General features: G+C 45.3%; 1 protein-coding gene across 6 annotated transcripts in view; it reads left to right on the forward strand.

The window, feature by feature from the left end:
* Nucleotides 1-24,043, forward strand: part of myocd (myocardin) — a 30,014-nt gene that overhangs the window by 1,203 nt on the left and 4,768 nt on the right. For 2 of the 6 annotated variants that reach the window (XM_061027582.1, XM_061027583.1), the window contains exons 2-12: nucleotides 5,541-5,606; nucleotides 11,678-11,833; nucleotides 16,457-16,641; nucleotides 18,103-18,207; nucleotides 18,316-18,638; nucleotides 18,744-18,900; nucleotides 18,981-19,496; nucleotides 20,295-20,792; nucleotides 22,313-22,453; nucleotides 22,712-22,834; nucleotides 23,832-23,889. In XM_061027582.1, the coding sequence (XP_060883565.1) occupies nucleotides 5,541-5,606; nucleotides 11,678-11,833; nucleotides 16,457-16,641; nucleotides 18,103-18,207; nucleotides 18,316-18,638; nucleotides 18,744-18,900; nucleotides 18,981-19,496; nucleotides 20,295-20,792; nucleotides 22,313-22,453; nucleotides 22,712-22,834; nucleotides 23,832-23,889 (2,328 nt within the window). The remainder of the gene's footprint in view (nucleotides 1-5,540; nucleotides 5,607-11,677; nucleotides 11,834-16,456; nucleotides 16,642-18,102; nucleotides 18,208-18,315; nucleotides 18,639-18,743; nucleotides 18,901-18,980; nucleotides 19,497-20,294; nucleotides 20,793-22,312; nucleotides 22,454-22,711; nucleotides 22,835-23,831; nucleotides 23,890-24,043) is intronic. The other 4 variants (XM_061027584.1, XM_061027586.1, XM_061027585.1 and 1 more) reach the window with 3 other exon arrangements.

The following is a 24,043-nucleotide window of genomic DNA, read 5'->3' on the forward strand; positions in this document are numbered from 1 at the left end:
AAGCAGCTTCATTCTTACTTTCTGTTTGCCGCTGAGCTGTAATTGCGTTCCAGGGTAAATGATGCTTTTCCTCTGAGTTGTTTAGAGCAGATCGGCAGGGTGGGGAATGACCCCCCAGTGCTCCAGGGAACATGATGAGAGGTGGCGTTCAACAGCAGCAGGAGGTTCAGGTTCTGTGTTGCTCTAACTTAATGCGCTTTAGCTGTTTAATATTTCACAGATGCAGCGATGCTGTCGTCAAAGGTCATCCTCCTACATGTGTGCTTGATGTTACAGTGAGAGGGATTAATGTTGGTAATGGTATGAACTACAACTGCCCGGCTTGTTGAGTGAATTTATGGGTGCATGCATGAAATGTGGAGCGTCAGAGGAGTAAAACTCTGCGTATGATAACTGCTGACAGGAGGAGTCTTAAACAATCAGGTCATGCAGGATTTACAGTTTTTCTTTAAGAGGCAGAAGCTCGGGTTAAACTCTGCACGCCGTGAATTCAGCAACTGTCGAGTATTTTGCGCCGCTCCTGATCGCCGTTGTCGAAGCCATGGGAACTGCTGCTGCACGGTTCAAGCTAAAAGAAAAGATAGCGATCTCATTTGAGCGCTCCCTCTGGACCTCTGAATGTTTTGTGAATGTGTATGTTACTGAACAGTTCTCATGCTGATTTGATTAACAGCTCAAAGGGCTGTGGCCCGTGTTCTCGCGCTCGCTGACATAATCGTACTACAGAGGCGTCACATATAGCCTAAGTTAAATCAACACTACAAGGTGTCAACATGTTACAGAGTAAATCACCACACACACACACATACACACACCTCACTTAAGCCTCACCTGAGTTATGGAGACATATTCTATTTCTAATCTATAAAAACAAACTTTAAAATCAGCTCTCTTGTGGTTCAAAAGAAGGTTCTTTGCAATAAGTCGCCTTTTTAGATGTCATTTTATTTAGAACTAAGAACAACAAGCCTCTTATTTCTTGCCTTCTGATTCATCGGTAGAGATAGAGAGGGGAGTGAACTAGTGAGCTGTGCTGAATGGATTTAAATAACACAAAACCATCCGTGAAGTAGTGTAAGATGATGTTCAACACTGGGAAATAATGAAAACAGAGGCTGGTGTTTACAGAACTAAAAAGCAAACATACATCTATACATTTTGTTTTATGTCGTTATCTAGAGATGACAACGCTGGTTTTCTAGAGATCTTCAGAAAACAACAGAAATGTACCTGCTAAACTCAGAAAAACTGAGTCAAATAAAATGTTTTGGGTACTTGTCCTCTGAGGGCTTCCATAGTTATTCACCTACAGAGCAGCTACTTTAAGTGTTTGTAACTTCAGCGTGTCAATAATTAAGGGGATATGAGCTGTCATTTGATATTCAAGCGAAAGGACAATATTAATGTTGGACTTGTATTCACCTTTTAATTCATAATGAACATGCACATGAACATCAGGCCTTGTCTTGATATTAAAATAGTTGATATCAGCGTTCATAAGAACAACAAGCCTTTGCCTGAGTCCGCTTGCAGCAAGCTCTGTCGAAAAAATAGACTTTGTGTATTTAAAGGGATGCAGAGTGGTGTTTCTGGCACGCACCATTAACTGACAATGGAGCGTTGACTAGAGAGAGGGTGCGATCAGATCCGGATTGAGCGGACCACACGAATGCAGTCGAATGATCCATTGGACTTTCTCGAAGCTGCACACTTGTCTTACTTTCAGGGCTCTCAAAATAAAAAACAACAAACACAACAGCAACACAACACAGTGAACAAAAAATCAACCTCAGAAAGACAAAGCAACATGTTGTTTGTTGTTCTCTTTATTCACGCATGATCTTGTAGTTCTCATGAGATCTTGTAGTTCTCATGAGATCTTGTGTACCTGTGAGTTCAGCAGCTCATGGCTGTGCTCACACTCCAGGAAGACACCAGTAAGGCGATGCATGCGCTGTAGGACAGAGTAAAACTGTGGTGCTGACGTAACACAGCGCATACAGACTTTGAGGAAATTGTGGGTGAGGGGCGGAGCTGGGCAGCAGCGTGTCTCCACCGTCAGAACAACAAGCCTTGTCACGTTAGCTTGTTGCACAAGTTTGCCACACAAAGGCGGAACGTTTTTGCTTTCGCTTTTTCTTCCAACTAAACTCAATACTGAAAAATGTTCTATTAAAAAAAGTTTAATTTTGAACCTCGATATAGTCCTGCTAATGACTGATGAGCTTGTGATTGTCCACGTTTTTATAACCTTCATCTTTTTGTTCACACTATGTAGTCCGGTTCTGAATGCTCTGGATTTGTTTGGACCAGATAAGGTAGGAGGCTTTAAGACACCCCCCACACGGCTGTTTTGGACGCCCCTCAGTTTGCCAGATATGAGATCAGTTATCAGGTCAAACCAACAGGTGTTGCAGTGATGGAAGCGGGAAAGAGAACTGGTTCAGATAGAAGTGATTGTACCCGACCTAAAAAGCCTCTGCATGTTTCTAATAAGCTCCACGAGCAGAAACGTGCTCAAACTAGGATCAATATTGGAGATGCTTTTGAAAAATGGAGAGAGGTTAGAACACAGAAAGGTTTACAGACCGATGCAGAGCTGGCTAAACACTTCAGTGTCCACCACATGGCAACCTGAGTGAGCATGGACTCTAGAGAGGAGGGGGCGGGGGGAGACAGCTCTCTACAATGTTTAGAATTTAGACTGCAGTACCCATTTTAAACACTAGGTTGTCAGAGTTACATACAGCTCCTTTAAATGTAAGACTTGTGGTGTTTAACATGACTGATAAAGAATAGATGCCCACCGCAGAGCCAATTTAAAAGCTTATACTTGTGAAATGGTTGTGCTTTTTTTCTACAACACAAATCTGAATCCGCCATCAGTCAGTGTGGACGGAGCTGCTCCAGAAATCTTCACAGTGAAGTTTTAGCTCACAGTCACAAATCTGCCTTTTACTGTCCAAGACCTTCGGAATAAATTACACACGTCCTGTTTTAAGGTGGATTTTCACATAATGCTGAGTAATGAGACTTAAATAAACCTAATACTTCATTTGGGAAAACCTGTTTATGAGAAGTTATACAGTCACGCTCGTACATCTGTCCTGAACACATTCCTGGTTTAGCTGAGGGCGAGTTCAGGAGACTTCATGTAGGTCTAAAACACACGCGGTCCCTTCAGCTCAGATGTCGGGGGTTAAGTGTGAAAGTGTGGTGTTATTATTAGCCTGTTTCTTTCTCTTGTGGTGGCTGTGAACGTGTTAGAAGCAATAAATCAGATATCACGTCTCTCACTTGTGTAGTTATCGCCACTTCACCAGGTTGAATGATAATTTACTTACACTATAAATCTGAAAACTTGTAAATGTGGCTGTGGATTTGTATGTCCTTTGTTGTCAAGGAACTTCGAGTTAAAACAAATGTCTTCAGTTTCAAAGTCAACATTTGGGGAGGCAGAGTACCGTGCGGTTCAGTGATCTGTGATTACACCGCCTGGCTCTGGTCCTCCATCTGCAATCAGGACAGAGAGCGGCATTTTACCAGAAAACACAGATTACATGGCAGCTGCTGCGCTTTTTATACACAGCATTATTGATAACTCGTCTGCAAACATAATACAGAGCAGCAGAGATCAGTCCCCTGAGATGAAACCAAAGACCTTCTGCAGAAATATCCAACAGTAACTTTGTCACATCGCTTATTTTCTGACCTGGACGAAACACACGAATGGTTAAAATAAAGAAGACTTACCGTAATGTTAGCTTGTTAGAACATCTGATCTCACAAAGACCTTTTTAAAAACCACAACCTTTTTTCACATCAATACGTAGTGGAGGAGGTACCTTGAATAGAACCAACAGGCTTGAAAAATGAAGTCGATGCAGGAGTGCAAAATCCTGCAGTTCCTCGAGTGTCCACTAGAGGCTGGCTGCAGAAGCACAGGAAGTCACACACACACACCCATTCTAAAAAAGCCTGTTTTTACAGCAGATATTAACATGTTTACAGCCTGGTTCAAAAAAACAAATAAGTGTGATTAGTTCATGTCTCGATCGACACACACTGTACGGGGGGAGAATGTTTTGATGACTCATCAGTTTTGATTTGATGAAGGATAAGAGTTATTCACAATAAGGCGTGTAGCTGACCTGATTGACAGGCGGGCGCGGTGTAACGGTTTGTCAGGAGGTTTAAAACCCGTCTCAGCTTCAGCTCTCAACCTGTTGTTAGGTTGACTGAGAGTTAGACTGAGACAGAATTTCCAGCATGGAGACCGCCATTGATGGGACTCCAGCGCCCCCTGCAGGGACAGATGGGTGACGCCACTCAGGCTTCATGCTTTAATATTTACAGCTCATGGTTTTGTAGGCAGGGCATGCCAGGATAATGCTTGTATGTGTGTAGGACATGAAGCAGGTCTGCATGCTGCTTGACAAGGTAACATCAAATATTCTTTTGGGGGTAAATAGTCTTTCCCATCTTTGCTGTGCTCAAGTTTTGTTTGACGATAATTAAAGGCCCGTCTTGTGTTGCCGTCCGTCCCAAATAAAGGAGGGGTCATTTCATAGGCTGAAGTAAATAAAAGCCTGGTGCTTTTTTATAGAAGCTTTACGGTACATAAAGGATTCAAACCTGCATGTTCTTGTGTCTGTTGTTATTATAGCGGCTGATGAAAACCGTCCATGTATCAGTTACAGGTTCATGGTCAGATTTTAGTCGGACACTAATATCTGCGTCTGCTGTCTGTGATGTTTCGACCAGCAGGTCATGACCCCTACTCTCTGTAAACTAAAGCAGATGTTAGATGAAGGGAAGGGCCTGCTGTTACATAACGGAGGTGCTCCCCCACCGAAGCACTCTGATATTCAAACTCTCATATGATTCATGGGATCAAACCTGGAAGTTCTGGAGAAAATAATAATAATAACATTAAGCGAGAATAAAAACCACCTGAGGGAGATATTAAAGTGGAGGGAAGTGATCGAGGAACGTTTCAGATGACAGACGTTCAGATAACAGCGTGGAGCAGAAACACACACGGACACAAACGACAGACACAAGCAGACCAACAGACACGGGGGAGGCTCCGTGTTTATGACCCCTCACTCCCACCTCCACCAATGCTACACACACACACACACACACACACATTCACAGAAACGTGCAGACCACACACTGCTCGCAGATCTGTTTAAAAGCCAGGAGCTGTTTATCATTCCCTACATCCTGCTCACAGAAATATTTGTGAGCAAGCAGCGTTGTTTTTTTCCTCTGTTTTCTGTATGCATTTACACATACATGCTTCTACTCCTTCACGAAGAGATGGCAGAGCTAGTTTTAAACTTTTTCTAGATCACAAAGTTAAGATTTGAAAAACAGCATTTAAAGTGGCTTGAATTCTGTCTTCTTGCTTTTTTGTCTGTCCCTTACCTGTCTTTGCACTTCTCTCTCTCTCTCTCTCATCTTTCCCCTTCTTTTTTTGCTCTCCCTCTCATCTATCCTCCTCCTCCTCCTCCTCCTCCTCGCTGTAACTCCAGTCCTACAGTTAAGACTTCAGCAGAGGAGGACACGAGAGCAGCTGGCAGACCAAGGCATCATGCCTCGTGAGTAACACCTCCCAACACCGAGCCGCCGTGCATGCAGGCACACACACAAACCACACACACATACAGATCTGCACACAAACTCACACACTTCCATGCTTTTAGACTTCAGTGTGAACAAGACAGGCAGAGGGAAAAGGTGACACATTGGTCATAAAATACACGGTTAACAAAAACTCCTTTTGCTGTTGTTGGATCCAACGTAACAATGCAGATAGTTTGAGATTCATTCATCCAGGTTTCAAAATTTCTGTCCCCAATCAAATGCAAACGAGGTGAAGATGCTCTCACTGCCCACTTAAAGCTGACCATTTGAATAAAATCAGTATAGAAGACACAAAGTAGACTCTTATTACTCAGTTAAGTCTCTGAACATTTGTGTTTTTAGCTGCATAATCCTGCACCAATCAATGCAGGAGCAACATCATCACAGGTTGTAAACCTTTTCTTTTTTAAAGATATTTTTTGGGCCATTTTTGCCTTTATTGGACAGGACAGCTGAAGATAGAGAGGAAATGTAAGGAGGAGAGAAACGCAGCAAAGCGCAGAGGTCGGATTCAAGCCCACATGTCGCTGTGGTGAGGACTGTAGCCTCTGTACATGGGGCGCGCGACATAACCGCTAGGCTATCAGAGCCCCCGTTGTAAACTTTTATACTCTTATCGTGTTCCGTCAATATTCATCGTTTCACAAGTCTTCTGGCAGATGGTATTCTAAGGCTTTGTGTCCGCATGGCATTTATTTCTGAGCGCCAGCGTCTTTTTTCAAGTAATATCCAACATGCAAAAGTTCTATTTTTAATCCAGCCCTTTATCGGAGTTATTCCAGCTGGATGGATGGATTTTCAGTCTCTCTTAAAACTGTATCAGTTTAAAAATATCCCTGAGTTGTCTGCGTTCCGGCAGTTATTTCCTTTAAATCAGACTATTTGTATCAGAAAGCTGCAGACTCTGGCTGGTTGCCACCGTTTCTTCATACATCATAGTTTGTAATTGATGCACGTTCCTCCCTGAAAAGGGTGTACCCGGAGTCAAACTGCGTTGGAGCTAAAGGTCGACGGAGGAACTCTCTTTGAACAAAAAGAAGAACGACGCTGCAGATTAAAGCTTTAAAGACAGACGGAGACAAACATTCACATGACTGATGCTCCACAGAGAAGCTGAACCAGACTCCAGAGACGGATAAATCCAGCTAGAGACAGAAACAGAGGTCCATGGAGAGGGAGCAGGTGGATACAAGACAAGAGGAGAGAGAGCAGACAGACAGGCTATTGTGCAGGCAGAGAGACAGGCAGGTGGAAAGTGAAAGGCAACCTCAACCAGCAGGTACATAGTCGGGCAGATAGAACCTACAGACAGACAGGCAGAGAAAACCTGCTGGCAGAGAGACAGGTAGATAAGGCAGAGACAACTGATTAACCCTGAAGGCAGAGTGACAACTTGAAGACACTGAGACAGGCAGTGAGACCCACAGTGAAAACCTGCAGTCAGAGAGACAAAAGATTAACCCTGTAGGCAGACAGACTAAAAAAATGTGTGGGCAGTGAGGCAGGCAGAGAAATCCTGCAGGCAGAAAGACAGGCAGATAGCAGATAGACAGGTTGATAAAACTTGCCCTCAGACAGGCAGAGAGAACCTTCAGTCAGAGAGACAGGCAGATAGCGTTTACAGCCAGCGAGCAGACAGACAGGTCTGTGAGTGACCGCAGAGGAATGCTCTCGTGCAGCTCGTCCAGATTTACATGTCCCGTACCTGTTTACAGCAGAGTGACACATCAAAGCAGCGACGCATCCGAACACAACAACATATATATTATAAGAGCCAGGCTTTGTACTCTTAGTGTCACCTACGACAACGTGATGAGAACAAGCAGTGCTGAGCGTACGCAGCGGTCTAACAGTGGCCGTGATTCATGTTCGCTTGTGTTCTTTAGGTGTTTGTGGCTCATGCCAAAGTGTCACACAAATCAATTTATTTTCCTGCATTTTTACATCAGGAATGAAATGCTGACTTTGGAGAATCAATCTGTTCAGCATGAGATAAAACACAGACAACAGTCTTTATGACTAAGATCTCTCAGGTCTTTATTAGAGCAAAGTCTTGTTGCTGTGGGCAACCAGGGAGCAGTGTGCGACTCCTATGTGTAGCTTTGTATTCGGCTGCAGGAACAACACGGGGACTTGCAGGTCGGGGATTTGTCCAATGATATCTCTGGCACCGTTTGCCATTTCCCAGCGGCTCCAGCCTGCAGATAAACTGCTGGTAAGTGTGCGGGGGAACGGAATCCAGAGGCCCGGCGAGCCTCTATCAGTTTCTGGGAGTCTGTCACAGATAAGGCAGAAAGGAGGAACGTGATTGGCCAGCGGGGCACCAAACGCGCTTTTAAAAAAGAACGTTTCAATTGGTTGTTTATCTGTTGATTGCAGGCGGAGGTACAGATGGAGGAGGGTTGAATTTGTTGGCGCACACTTTCTCACACTGAAACACGAGATGTCTTATCGGCTTGCTGCAGCAGGGTTTCACAAATAACAGGTACTCTGCAGAACTGAAGGGGGCACTTAGGATTTATTTTGACAGTTAATTGTTTAAGCCAATTACCCCCCCCCCCCCCCCCCCTCCATTAAATAACAATAATTTAAGTCAGTCAGGTGGCATTCGGCTTACAAAATATTCAATACATCCGTCAATGTTTTCAGAATCTACTCATGATTTGTATGTTAGGTTCTTAAAACACAAGACTCAGGGTGTCACAGCATCTTCCTCCTCCTCCTCCTCCTCCTCCTCCTCCTCCTCCTCCTCCTGTAGAGCCCTCGGACGCCGGCTGCTCTGCCCGGCTGTGTTATTCCTGCTGTGGAGATGGACACGGCACACGGTCTGTGTATATATTACCCAGGGAACATCTGGTGTTTATTAGGCTATTGAAGAACACAGCCCAGCCTCTCAGGCCCGGCTGGCGTGTGGCCTGCATGGGAGCACACAGTCTGTCTGCTGGCCACGGGTCTGCACACACACACACACACACACACACACACACACACACACACACACACACACACACACACACATCTAATATTTCCTCATAAAGATAATAGAGCGGTATCTGCAGGTTTACGGAGCTTTTTCCTGCATAAAAACACATTTTCTTTCGCTCCGCCGCGGTGCTTTAATCCTCTGGGGATGGAAACACAAAGAGAATTATTCCCGCTAATGCACCATACGTCTTCGCTCTCCGTGCACTGTTTACTTCTGACAGATACAGTCAGCAGGTAAATGCATTACAATAGGTTTAAAGTGCGTTGTGTGTTTTAATACCGCTGCAGATTGTTTAAACGTCTGTAAGCCAGCTCCACACTCATCGGATCGGGTTACGCTGCGCCTCAAAGAGACGGAGCAGCGCTCGAACACGTCTTCAGGCAGTTTGACTCCACGGTTTAAACACACTTAGAGCGGCGTGTGTCCCTGTGATGTCAAATCAGCTCTTAAATCAGGTCAGAGAATGACAGGTGAGGCCGGGGACTCGCTTATAAACACATGATGTCATCCTGCTGGTGGTCATATGGCGTCCTGTGTGCTGTTTACATCTCAGCTGAGGGTTACTTTCCAGAAATTACCCTTATTATCCGTGCGACGTACTTGAAAAGGCACAACTTGTTTTTGTAGTCATTATGATAATTACTCTTCAAAGAGATATTACTACTACATGATAATAATAATAATGACTTTGTTCAGCAACAGTCTTTGCAAAGATGAAGCCCAAAATATCCGACAAATAAGACAAAATTATATCAAGCTAAAAGCTGTTCAAAAACAGTTGTGTGCGCCCCATATATAGATGCTATTACTCCAAGCAGGCGGCCCAGTTCGAAACCTGTGGCTTTTTTCCCGCATGTCATTCCTTACTCTCTCTCTCGCTCTCTCTCCCTGATTTCCGACTCTATCCACTGTCCTGTCTCTCCAATATTGGCACACAAAAAGCCCCCCCCAAAAAAGTGCTTTGTCTCTGAAATGTAGAATATTATTTTACTCTTTGTGTGTATAGACAATAAAACATATTAATTAATTTAATTCGCATTTTCATTCCACATGAAATCAACATCTTTTATTCCCTCCTGTCTTTGCAATATTTGTCCAGAAGTTTCTCATGTCCGTTATCATGTTCGGGGACTCTGCGTGCTTGAACATGGAAACAGATCATTTCGTTCATGTCGTCTCCACTCATCTCAACCACTGATAACTCTTCTTTTATAGAAGTCGGATTTATTCAGTCATTTTTTCTTTCATCTTTATCCCGAAAGAATCAAGCTAAGAAGATTTCTAAGTTACCAAATTGTCTTACTTACACACTTATCATTAGTGGGGATAGAAATGGTAACATTTCTTAACTTAATTTGTGTGTGTGTGCCCACAAACTTCAGGCCACCCCTGCATAAGTCAGAGCCCCAGGTGGGCCACCCCAGTCCAGAGAGTCTGGACACGCCGCTGTCCTTAAGAGAAGTAGGAAAGATTTATTTCGAAAGAGACATTAAGCCTAATATTTGCTGTATTTGGAGATTAAGAATGCTTAATATTGCACTTTAATCGTAACTTAACTCTGATTTTGGAAGTGTCTTATTTCAGATCCATTTTTCATCAGACTGTAATTCTCCAACTGACTCGTCCAGCACCAAACTCGATATCATTCATTTCAGTTTGGCTCTGAATCCTCCGTCCGCCCTCACAAAAATCCCACTAAAATTACATTTGACCAAATAAGTGCTGTTGCTCTTTCTTGCTCTCAGATAATCAAACTGATGTGGTTTCTCTCCTCCGTCCTGCGGATGGATTTGTACCCCGGGGCCAGGTTCCCTTCAGTCCTGATTATTTATTCTGGATTTAACAGAGGGAGCGGTGGAAGGTAGAAAATCTCCCCCGCTGCACACGTTTAATTACAGCAGCTCCATTTATTTTTTCAGCGCTCAAAGTGTCGGCTGCTGAGGGAGTGGAGCAACAGAGCCGAAATCAGAACTGATCCTAAAGCGAAATATTGATTATTGAAGGATAAGTGTGGACACGTGTGCTCTGCTGCTCGGGGAAATGTCTGCAGAGATAAACTGCTTACATGAATGATTTCAATAAAACAGAACAATCACAATATATATCGCATCCAGATGTTTTAAATTGAGAAATTAGGTAATGATGGAGACCCTTTAATCCAGTCCATTTCTTACCGATGATCCTTCTGGCTTTCACTCTCTTTCGTGACATAAACCTGATTTTTTATAAACCTGCTATTTGAGTTGGAAATTATTAATATTGAGCAACAGATTAAAGGTCACATATTATGCTTAATCCACTTCCCCATGTTTCTCTAACTCTTTATGTGTCCCTTATCCATCTACAAACCCCCTAATGATGAGAAAAGTCCATCCTCTCCGTCTTCTGAATGCTCCACTTTTCAGAAAATGTGCTCAAACAGGCCGTTTGGAGATTTTCCCTTCATGACATCACAAAGGGCAGTAGCCCCTCCCCCAGGTGGGTGACACTCCCACAGCTAGGTGTTTGTTCTGCCCTCTGAGTCTGCCTTCTCACCGTAAACAATAGGACATGGAGCGGGAAAGACCGAGACACCCAAACCCTTCCAGAGAGGGGGCGTGGTCAGACACAGCTCATTTACATTTAAAGGTACAGACACAGAAACAGCCTGTTCTGAGCAGGGCTGAAATAGAGGGGTTTATAGGCATGATCAAATACAGGATCAGAGTGGATTTAGAACAAGAAACTTCACACACATGTTTTGGGGAGCTCTGAGTCGGGTTGAAGAATATGTGATGTTTAAATTAGCTTGTAGTGTTCTTCCTTCTGCAGAGTTTAGAAAAAGGCTGCGATAGCGAAGATGTTAGAAATATGTTGGTACCAGCATGACGATCAAACACACAACTTTCCATTTAATGTAAAATAGTACTGATGGTTCATACAGATGGTTTGAATATACTTGGTTGCCTTCCTCTCCTTGCAGTTTGTACAGACTTGTGTTCAGTGTTTCCGTGGTGTGTCCCTGTTGTTCACGGCCTCGTCCTGCTGTGTGTTGTGCAGACCCGGCCTCAGACGGCTCCTCTCTGGACGATCAGATGAGGCTAAAGCGAGTGCAGCTAGCCGAGGACCTGAACGAGAAGCTGGCTCTCAGGCCGGGGCCCCTGGAGCTGGTCCAAAAGAATATCATTCCCCTAGACTCTGCCCTCACAATGACAGGTACACACAGAGGACTGTAGTGTCACTCACCTGTAACACCTGATGCATCTCTACCTGTGTGACTAAACGTGTTTGTTTGGGGAGAGCTTCAGTTCATGTTTTCCTCCTCAATGAGTGCCTGGTACAGAACCCTGTTTGGTATTAACATCTTATAGTTGTATTGAACAGGGGTGATTTTTGTTTTTAATAACTCATCTGTTGAATACACTTTGCATTCTTAGGGGCGTGGCTGAGTTGACTGACAGGTGAGCACGTTGTCGCTGTTTACCCGGAGCTTAAGGTCCGCCTCAGCAGCACCTCTTTATCTGTTTCTAGATTGATCAAAAGTGAGGTGGAGGTCATAACAACTCTTCAGAAACCAGTAGATAAGGGGTTACAAGTGCAGCAAAGTGGCAAAAAAACTGAAGCTGAAGCAAGTGGAGAAATAATAACGTAATTGTCCAGCAGAGGGCATTCTGACATTCTGCATTGTTTACAATCCACTTAGCGCCGCCTGCACCAAGCAGCAACCTCTGGTGTTGAAAACTGAAGCCAATGCTGAAGTGTAAAATCCTGCAGTTCCTCGAGTGTCCACTAGAGGCTGGCTGCAGAAGCACAGGAAGTCACATACACACCCATTCAAAAAAGCCTGTTTTTACAGCAGAGATTAACATGTTTACAGCCTGGTTCAAAAAAACAAATAGGTCTGATTAGCTCATGTCTCAATCGACACACACTGTACGGGGGGTGAATGTTTTGATGACTCATCCGTTTTGATTTGATGAAGGATAAGAGTTATTCACAATAAGGCGTGTAGCTGACATGATTGACAGGTGGGTGCGGTGTAGCGGTTTGTCAGGAGGCTTAAAACCCGCCTCAGCTCCAGCTCTCAGCCTGTCGTTAGATTGACTGAAAGTTAGACTGAGACAGCATTTCCAACACGGAGACCGCCATCGATGGGACTACAGTGCCCCCTGCTTTGGGTGACATCGTTAAGTCTTCGTCCATTCATAATTTATAGCCGGCCTGCACATGTAGAAGAGCATAACAGCTGAGCAGAAGCTTGTCCACTACAACTGGTTCACATTGTATATCAAAGTATTTGTTTCGAGGAATGAGGACCTTTGCAGAGTTAAATTAGCACACATAGAGTGGAAAAACTCTTTCTAGGTGAAAGTATCACTTTATCTGCTGCTTTATCGTGTCTGCCTCAACAATCCTGTAACATTTGGACTCTATAAAACGTGACTTATTAGAGAGTGGTACCAAAGAGTCAGCTGCACACGCTCAGTACCTGTTTCCTGTTTTTGCTCCTTAATGTGATCCTCATTTCAAAGCAGGAAAAAGTATTTGTTTGTGTCTTTTGCTCGGGGAATGTTATTTACATTTTTAGAACATCGTGCTTCTTTCAGAAATCCTTCTTCAGCTCGGTGCGGACCTCCAGAAATGTTGTTATTGTGGCTATTTTTCTTCAAGAAGAGGTGCTTTGACATCTAAAGTGTATGTAGAGACCTCCGCCGCCTCCAGTGTTTGATTTAAGAAAATGCACAACATGCATGCTTACACACAGCGGTGATTTAACGCCGTGCATCGCTCTGACCTCGCTGTGTTTGTCTTCAGATGCTCAACATGTTACTCACTCTCTCTATATCACTCGGGGATGTGCAGAAAGTGCTTTTTGGATTCTGGAGCTTCAGCGGTTTTATGTTTGCCTGCTTCATCTTCCTGTAAACATGTTGCGTAAAGGAGCCGGCAGGCCGCGCTCGGCCGGTTTACCTCTGCAGGGCTAGGGAGCGCCGTTTATTGAGATGAGCAGCAGCTGTATTTGGGTCCACCCTTTTCTTTAGAAGTGTTTCACTTTGAGAGCGTCCTTGTGTGTACGTGTGGGCGTACCTGTGTGTATATTTGTGTCCCCCTCCTCCTCCCTCTTTGTCTCTGGCCTGCCGTCCTGCAGAGCTCTGTGACAGGAGCAGGCTGCTGCATTAACCCCTCACATTAAAGCTCCACATCCCCTCACACACACACACACACACACACACACACACACACACACACACACACACACACACTCCCAAAGATGATTTCAGCCTCGTTTACAAACTATGTGACCCCATGTCACCTCTAAAACAGACACTTAACAAGAGGAAGTGCACGCTGCTCACAGATTTCCTGCAATGCGGACATTTCAATCACCCGGTGAAGTCAAACTGACAGACAGACTCCTGCTGACAGAGTGAACAACATGTCCTGGTTACAAAATGAACACATAGCAGCATGTTCCGCAGCTCTACACTTCCTTCTAGTTCACGTCCTGCAGGGCGCTGATGTCCAGGTAGTAATGATTGATATGCAACATAAGCAAAAACAAAAAATGTGGCTGGACTTTCAAATGAACCATTAAGGGTCGGCCAATGTGTGCTTAAACTACTTTCTTAACGCTAGCACGCTAGCTACCTTAAGCTCAGGGCTCGTCTCACTGGCGTTCACTGTTGCGTGGTTACCAATGACTACCAGTGTGTGTGTGTGCTCAGTGCACTTCCACTTCCCTTGGAAACAAGAATCAGAAAAGTTCCTCTTCTGCCATTGTTTTTGACTAAGTCGATGTCCCGCCCCTCCTTGATTTTGGTTGGTGGGTGAGGGAGAAGTGACCGTACTTCTTGAAAGAGGTACTTTAGATCAAGAACGCACCCCCGCTCCACACTTAGAGATTTTGCACGCAGCTTAATGTGGCCTCCGTGAACCTCCATGCAAACGCACAAGCACAGTGGAAGCACTGCATGACTGAAGCAGACGGCTGTAAATCAACATTCAAACCTTCTCTGTGAGAGCGCTCAGAGCCTGAAGCAGACAGCCTGAGTTAATAGAGATAGTTGATAAGCAGCTTTATCATACCTGTTATCTCTAACTGCATCTTCAGGGTTGGTCGAGCCAGCTTATTGAAAAAAAATAACCAGTGTGTGTGGAACTGTCTTTGTAGTACAGACCTATGATTGGTCGATGTGAAGAGAGAACATACATAAAGCTGGACAAGAGTAAAGAGTTCATCGTGAACAGGTGTGAGGAAGTGGCATTCAGGACGAAGCTGTGTGTGTGTGTGTGTGTGTGTGTGTGTGTGTGTGTGTGTGTGTGTGTGTGTGTGTGTGTGTGTGTGTGTGTGTGTGCGTGTGCGTGTGTGTGGAGGTCATTGAGTTGCACAGAACGTGTCTGGTGCTGTGATTGAAACCAGGGTCTGTTCCTGCCCGTCACATGTTTGGATACAAAGAGAGAATCTTATACACACACACACACACTGGCTTCTGTGTGATAGCCACTCTCAGATCAACCAATTAAAACTGCGCTCACTATCAGCCCGGCCAATCAGAGGCGAGCTGAATGTAAAGTGTCTCACACACGCAGCGTGACACCTCCCTGGTACAAGGTGTGAGTGACACACAGGAAATGTGTGAATACCGGCGCTCAGCTAGAGGACACTCAGTGTGATCAACGTGCTGCCGTTCCTGAGTGTCTCCAGTAGCCTGCAGCAGTGAAACAGGCTGCAACGGCTGCAATGTAATCCTCAAACAAATCAGAGAGCATCCTCTAAAAGTTGTTGTTTTTGTCCCTGACAGGCTACGGTAGTTACTCTAAGTGTGTGACACCATGACAGAAAGGATCCCTGCAGAGATTGAGGACGATGATTTTTTTTAAACCACAAACAGCTGATACATCACTCTCTGCAAACACACATCACTACATTCAGAAAAAACATTCATCTGTCTTGCAGAACACAGGCATCGCTGGTCTCTGGTAGAGGATAACAGGAGGTGCATCTGTACTTTACTGTTGCCATCATCAGACCAGGGACAACAGATAGAAAGTAGCTGGTTAGCTCAATCTGGCTCTCATGCCGAGGATGAAAATACAAAATATTTGCCTCACCCAGACTTCCTGCAGAAAGTTGACTTGAAAAGGCCAGGTTCAGTAGTTTTGTGTTTGAGTGAATCATGCTTCATGTTGTCATACCATCTTGTGAAAATGTTGCTGTGCAAATGTTTAGTAGTTCCTGGGCCTGACATGATGCGTTCAGGGCTTAGTACAAGTTATATAAGAGAGTCTAAAAGAGAGCGCCTCAGTTTCCTGATTTTATAATTTAAGATAAATAAACGTACTCATGTACTAAATATGCATGAACACAAACACTTGATTTGTCGATATGTTTGACAAAAGGGTTTCTGATGTTGTCAAATTGTAGAAGTATCGTCTGGTAGTTTTGTCTTCATGCAGCAGTACAGCAGACAAATTCTTATCTCACCGAGTAAGAAACATAAGCAGGCCTTCACTTTTTAAACAAGCAGGACAAACTTCTTAGAAAACAAAAGGCAGGAGGTGAAATCATCCAAACGGAGGGCAGAAAACAGACATCAGACTCTCTGGATCAATCTGGACCTTCTGTACTTGTGAGGGATTATCGGTGACATTTTGGACGGGCATGTTTCAGTTTTACCTCCTAATAAAGAGGTTCAGATCAGCCGGATTAGGTCTCGGCTCCATCGGACTTACTTTTCACGACCCCCTCGTGTTCCCCGGATCTCTGCAGCAAGAAATAAAAAGGTCTGAAATCTCCACTCTGTTAACCCTCCTCCTGTCTCTGTGCTCCTCTCACAGTGAACCACGGAAAGTTCCCCAAGCAGGAGGACTCGTACGCGTTCGAGGAGGACAGCAGCAGTGAGAGTCTGTCTCCGGAGCAGCACCACAGCGATGAGTCTCCGGGCTCGGCGTGTCCGTCGTCCGAGGCTGTGGGCAGCACGGCCTCCTCGTCCTCCTCGCCCGCCCTCACCAGCCCCCGACAGGTAAGAACTCACCTCTATCGTCCCCTCAAGTCCTTCTGCATGTGCTCTTTTTCTCCGGTTGCACCCTCCTCCATTTATTTGCCTCTGGTGTCCTCTTGTGGCGACGGAGTGAACTGCACCTCCTCAGACCGTTGGACTCAGTTGAACCGCTCAGGTGTCACATTCCTGCCTCCACAGCTGCCGTTAACTTCCTCTCCACTCACCCTTTCAAACACGATGACCTCACCCTAATGGACGCCATCATTAACAGTAAACAGATTTAAACGTGATACCAGAGCAGGATTATTTACATGTCAGACGTCTGTCTCTGAAATGTTCCAGCAGATTCATCGAGCGTAATTCCACGTGTCAGATGAAGAAATCTTGTTTATGAATACTTTTTTTCTAACGGTTGGATTGCAAACTTACTGTCATGCAGAAAGATCCTCAGCTCAACTTGAAAATCCTGCAGAGGAATAAAAAGAAAAACAGAAATTCAGAGCAAAACCATAAAATCCGAGGCAGCATTTAGAAAACAACTCGAGCAGTCTGAACACCAAACATGTGAAATGATGAAGATATTCTCTGCTGCAGTTTTGACAGAACTGATTCTGACCTTTTATTAAACAGGTTATGTGATATTTCTAAATACAAGTTTGTTTTCATTATGTCGATAAATGTTGTATGATGATTCTGTTTAAAGCATTGAGGACGACAGGTCCATTAAAAAACAGATCCTGTTTCTCGGCTCAGTTTAGTCAGACTGGTTTTAAGATTTCTCTCCCCAACATGTAGATCTTTTTAAAGGTCACATATCCTCCTCCTCTTCAATCAGTGTTAATAAGTCTCAGAGCTCCTCAAAACATGTCTGTGAAGTTTCTTGTTCTAAATCCACTCTGATCCTGTATTTGATCATGCCTATAAACCCCTCTATTTCAGCCCTGTTCAGAACAGGCTGTTTCTGTGTCTGTCCCTTTAAATGCAAATGAGCTGTGAACTGATCTCATGTCTGAGGGGGGGCGTCCAAAACAGACGTGTAGTGGTAAGTGCATGCGCCATGTACAGCGGTTATAGTCCTCCAAGAGTGTGGCCCTGGGTCTCGTCAGACCTGTGGCTTCTTTCCTGCATGTCAATCCCCACTCTATCCACTGTACCATTTCTAAAATAAAGGCATAAAAAGCCTACCGTCTCTGGTCCAAACAAATCCAGAGCATTCAGGACCAGAATCTAAAGTTAGAAGGAGGACATACTGGCTGCTGCATTGTTGTCAGAGAAGCCAGCACTTCAACATAGCATGTTTCCTTAATGTCTGATCATATAGTAAGGCCACTTTATCATTTCACTCACTACACATCTCACTGGTTGGACCTTTAAAGATATTCAGGATACAGACGTCGTCTTAAGGAGCTACTTTTATTGGAGCAGCTCTGCACAGATACACAAAATACTTTTCTCAGCATGTTGGTTTTGTGTTGTGCACAGGGAGGTACGGGCCAAGACCCTCCTGATCACAGCCACGATGAAGGTCAGACTGCTGCCAACAACAACCAGGCCACTCCCCCAATACCTGTTCCCGCTATCGTCAAGGTCGGCATCGTCTAATGGACTTACCTCCACCTTTTTCTTTTCTTCTTTTAAAGCTTCAGTATGCATGTTCTCACTCTCTCTCTCTCTCTCTCTCCCCACCCTGAACAGTCAAAGACGTCTGACAAGAACCGGCACAAGAAGCCCAAAGATGTGAAGCCGAAGGTGAAGAAGCTCAAGTACCATCAGTACATTCCGCCGGACCAGAAGGCGGAGAAGTCCCCTCCGCCCATGGACTCGGCCTACGCCCGCCTGCTCCAGCAGCAGCAGCTCTTCCTGCAGCTGCAGATCCTCAGCCAGCAGAAACACGCTCACACACAGTCCCAGCAGCAGCAGCAGCAGCAGCAGCAGCACACACACACTCCACACACACAAGCCCATCAGAGACAGCCGGCGTTCAGCTACCAGCCCCACCCACAGAGCCAAACACACAAGTGAGTCTCAATCGGAGTCAGAAACTCAGAAAGAATTTGTGTTATTGTTTGAACATCAATGAAGCATTGGTGGAGGATTAATCCACTGTGATTCTCCCACTGTAGAGGCGTCAGTGAGCAGCTCTCAGTCTGCACCTCCAACGGTCCATCGAGCCAAACAAACTGTAACTCCTCCTCCCCGGTGAAGAACTCCTATCCAAACCAGAGCACCATCTCTCCGGTCAAACCTGGGCCCCTGCCGGCGAATCTGGACGACCTAAAGGTAGGTGTTACGAAGGAAAATGACGGTTGATGTTCTGCTTTCATTACATAAAGTCTAACATCTGTTTGTTTCTGTGTCAGGTGTCAGAGCTCAGGCAGCACCTGCGTATTCGGGGCATGCCCGTCTCCGGCACAAAGACCGCCCTCATCGAGAGGCTCCGACCCTTCAAAGACTCCAACGCCGGCTCCTCCCCGTCCGGCTCCTCCGACATCACCACAGTCACCTTCCCCGTCACACCCACAGGCTCCCTATCCTCCTACCAGTCTCCTTCCTCCTCCAGCGCTCTCTCCCATGGGGGCTACTACCCGTACCCCAGCACCTCCTCCACCCCGCCCATCTCCCCCGCCTCCTCCGAGCTCTCCCTCAGCGGCTCGCTCCCCGACAGCTTCAGCGACGTACCCATGTCCTCGCCGACCCAGTTCAACCTGCAGCCGTCACCCGCCCATCTCAGCATGGAGGACGGCCTTGGGGGATCGCAGAGGGTGGGGGAGGGCGGCGGTATGGAGGGCATGGAAGCAGAGAAAGATAAAATGCTGGTGGAGAAGCAGAAGGTGATCGAGGAGCTGACGTGGAAGCTGCACCAAGAGCAGAGACAGGTGAGGAAATCAGGAACTGATTTACTAAAGGGCCGGCTGTCTACAGGAAAGTTGGGGGGTTTCGATCCCCAGATCCTTCAGCAACATGTCCTATGTTTATAAATAAATAAATAAATGTGTCCTTGGGCAAGAAACTTAACCCCCAGTTGCTCCCGCTGCTTCGGCGGCTTGTGAATGATTGGGATTAGTTACTTCTCATGGACTCTTTACCCAGCAGCCTCTACCATCAGTGTGTGAATGTGTAGGTGTGACCTGCGGTGTGAAAGCACTTTGAGTAGTCATACATTTACGAGCTCAAGTCCATTTACTATTGTAAGGATTTTTGTGCCTGCTAAACGGCAAGTGAGTCAAAAAGACACGGTCTTAATTCACTAAACACACCCAAAGTGTTAAAAGCTCCCCTCACTGCGCTGCAGAGTAAACGGTGTCCGTGCTGTTTGCGTGTGATGAAATGAAACATGATGAAGTCATTTGGGAAAACTGTTCCCTTTCTATTCAAATTAGCCTCAAAGCATGAAATGAGCTACAGAGACCCAAACAGTTTTCGTACCAGGCTGTAAACATGTTTATTTCTGCTGTAAAGTTGGACATTTTAACATGGGGCTCTATGGTGACTGACTCACTGCATGAGACAGACTCTAGTGGACATTCAAGGAACTGCAGCTTTTGGTGCTTCAACAGTGGCCTCATTCAAAAGCACTGGAGGTTAATGCAGGTCTAACCTAAAAGTGTTACAGGGACATTTAACTAATTATTTTTACGACTGACAGAATATCTGTATGGTTCTACTGTTTTTAGGTTGAGGAGTTAAAGATGCAGCTCCACAAGAGGAAACGCTGCTACGGAGCAACACAAGACACCGTCCCTCCTCCACCTCACCCTCCCCTGCACCACCAGCAGACTCCCCCCATGATGGGACAGCACTTCTTCGGGGTGACGATCAAGCAGGAGCCCATGTCTTTGTCCTCCAGCTGTCCTCTGTCCTCTCCAAAGCAGCTGAAGAGCTCACCTGGCAGCTGCATGGAGGAGATGGGACACTGCAGCGCCCCCCTCTCTGGTATGGGGGGCCCCAGTGGACCGCAGTGTATGGACACCACCCCGTCCACGGGCAGCCCCTCCACAATGTCCGCTTTCCTGAGTCCACAGTGCTCTCCGCAGGACTCCCCCATTGGAAAGCCTTCGGGAAGCCCCCAGCCGTCGTCTCCAAATCACCCCTACATGCTAACACCGTCGCTGGGGAGGGACGGCTGCCGTCACCCCCACCCGCAGGGCAACAACAGAGTACGCAACATGCAGGTAACGTGTGTTTTACTTTTAAATTCCAGATCTACAATAAATAGCTGCTTTATCAAATTTACCAACTGAGCTCTTTATTGTTAAGTCAGAAGTTATTAACTGTGGGTCTTTATAATCTCAAGGTTGTGTCTGGATATTAACCCTTTAGATTCCAAACTCCTGCACATGCCCAGTTACTCTTTCCCCTTCACCATCAATAATTTTATCTTAAAGAGGACATATTGACCCCCCTTCTCAAACAGTCCCCTGTGGTCTAAATGAAACATCTGTGCTGTGCTTTGGTCAAAATATAACATGAATCAAGCACCAGAGGAGGTTTGTGACCCTGTATAAACCAGCTCTCTCAGAACGCTCCATTTTGGTGTGTGTGTGTCTCTTTAAATGCAACGAGCCCCCCCTGAGACATCACTCCTCTGTAGCGAGAATAAAAATGGTGGACCTGCACAAAAGTTTTGTTCTCGGCAGGGGGTGGAGTCCATTAAGTGGAGATACCAGGGGAGGGGAGGGGAGGGGATTTTTTCTACCAGAATCCCACTGTGACATCACAAGGAGAGCAAATTTGAAACTTTGCATTTTTCTCTGTGTTGTAAGACTTATGCAGACCACAAACAAAGGACTGGATGGGTTTATTTCACATTTTGTGGGTCAGTAGACACTCAAAATGTGAAATAAAATTACCCAAATATATGTTCAACAACACTGTAGAAGAGGATTTTTCATAAGATGTCCCCTTTAAGATCTCCTCAACCTCACCATGTAGTTTTGGTGCCTTATCCCTAAAAGTCGGTATCCAACAGAGTCATGTTGGTGCCTAGCCGTGTGGGTTTGGTGTCCACAGCGACTCAAGTAGTTTTGTTGCACTGCTTTGTCGTTCTTATGCATGAAAATGTCGTCTTTTGTACCTTGCTATGTAGTCTAAACCAAACCAAGTAGTTATGGTGCCAACCATGTACTTCTGCATTTAATCATCACAGTACCTAACTGTAATGTTTAGGCATAGTTTTATCAAATTTGCAGCCGGAGGTGAGGCTTCCCGGTCTGCTCGCTCTCACTGGCTGCTGCAGGTATCCCGTCAGAAGCAGCCCAACCTGATGTCATAAATATCAAACATGTTAGATGTTTTAGATTCCAGATTAAGGAGGCTCTGACTTGATCAAGAGCAGTAAAATAATCGTATTAACACACTTGAGGATTATTTGGACAAATAATCAGTTGTGTTAAGCAAATCAAGTCAAGCCCCCCTGATCACTTGGGGGGAAGAATCAGGCCTTAAATTGTCTAGTGTGTAGCTAGCTTTAGCTAAGGGACTCTGGTACATCGTCTTAACCCTTTCCTTACTGCCAGCTGTGTTCTGCTGCTTAAACACCGCAGGTTTACATACTACTGACAGAACTGTTTGGTTGGATTAGGTTTGAGTTTCCCTTCGTCCCTACGTCCTCTCTAAACCGCTGTAAATATATGATCTCTGTATCTCCTGTAACTTCCCTTTCAGATATATACTTTTGTCTTGATAACCACAGATGCAGCAGAAAAACGGCGTTCTGCCGGTTAACTGTTCTTATCCTTCCGACCAAAGAGGCCTTCAGGGAGTCTTTCCAAACTCTGCAGAGTGTGGTCACACTGGCTCAGTCAAGACCGAGAACCACAGCATGCACCCAAAGGTGAGCATGTTGATCATTCACAGCATCTGCAGCGTGCCGTCAGTGTCACTTAGTCATCACCTCACATCCACATACCCGTTTGTCTCTTCTCTATCCATGTGTGTGTTCATCTGTTTTCATCACACAACAACGCCAACTTTCTTTTGATCCCATCACAAGGGCCGGATTCTTTATCTCTAATGTGCAGTACTTTCACATTTGAAACCCCCTCTTACTGTAACTGGTGGGCTAACGTCACTTTTCACCTGTCTCATGTAGATGTCAGTAGTGCCCTCTCCTCGGCATGTTGGCCTAAAGAGCCAGGCCCCCCCCCCAGCCGTCAGTAGCTCAGATTCAGATGACTTAAGACAGCCCCCATGCTATGAGGATGCAGTCAAGCAGGTAAACTCTAAATTTACACTAAATTTAGCAGACGAATGGCTGGTCAAAAGATTTTATTTGACTCTTGGCGTTGCTCTGATTCCACTCTTCCTCCTCCTGTCTCCTGTTTTTTTTTGTCTCATCAACTGTGTCACGCTTCTTAAACTCATCCATTCGCTTTGTTCCCCACACTAACTTTACACCCTCCTTATAAAAAGCCTGACGCAGATGGATGTTAAAGTGGTACAGATGTAGCTTTCCGTGGTCGAGGTAAAGAGAGGTGGGGCTAAACGTACATCTTGACAGAATACGGCAGGCACAGCAAGCTGGCAAATATCGCATGCCGTCCATATTTCCCTCATTATTGCGCTCAAATTGGGGAGGTGAAGATGGGAAGCTCAAACGTTGTTTTAGAGTCGTTAACTCTGCTGTTCTCACGGTAACTTCAAATCACACAAACTTTCTAATTTCCAATTTTCCAAAATACAGCGAATAGTGAAAGTCCTGGGGAGACCTCGGCCGTATTTCAATCTTAAATGTCACAAACTCTCAGACGGCTCACCTGACGAATCCAAAGTAATCCACCTGATGACATCACACATTGACCTTTGTTACTGTTCCTTTGAGCTGTTTGACGTCAGTTTGGGATCCCTAACCACTTCCTGTTTCTGTGCTTAACTTTATGTCCTAACCTCCAATCTACAGGAAGGGCCTTACTTTATTTCAAAATAAAAGCAGGGTTGAATTCAAACAGGAGAATACGTACCGTCAGCGTGGACCGAACAAAAATTCAAAATAAAAGCCTAAATAAGGTGCAAACAGTGATATAATCTGAGTAAATCCTGGGTAACACTCGTTTCATCTCGACTATTTAAACTGAACTTTTACATCTCTAACTTTTGCATCTCTTTGTAGACGGCTTGAAAGCTTATTTATTTTTTAACGACTGTTTGATTGAATTGAACTTCAGTGTTAAAGTAGCATTCGGTTAACAGTTACTGTCTTGATTCTGTTACAGCAGCTGACCAGAAGTCAGCAGATGGACGAGCTGCTGGACGTGCTCATAGAGAGCGGAGGTAAGGACACATTATGCTCCGACCGTTTGGCATAGCTAGCACTGCACACGCTAAGAGGTTTAAAATCTACATATTAAGTGAGCTGGTCTGAGGTCAGAGTTTTACCCCACAGTGGGGTTTGATCAGAACGTGCAGTGACCCTCCCTCCTCTCCT

This window comes from Labrus mixtus, chromosome 21 (genome assembly GCF_963584025.1).
Source record: "Labrus mixtus chromosome 21, fLabMix1.1, whole genome shotgun sequence".
Taxonomy (NCBI): Eukaryota; Metazoa; Chordata; class Actinopteri; order Labriformes; family Labridae; genus Labrus; species Labrus mixtus.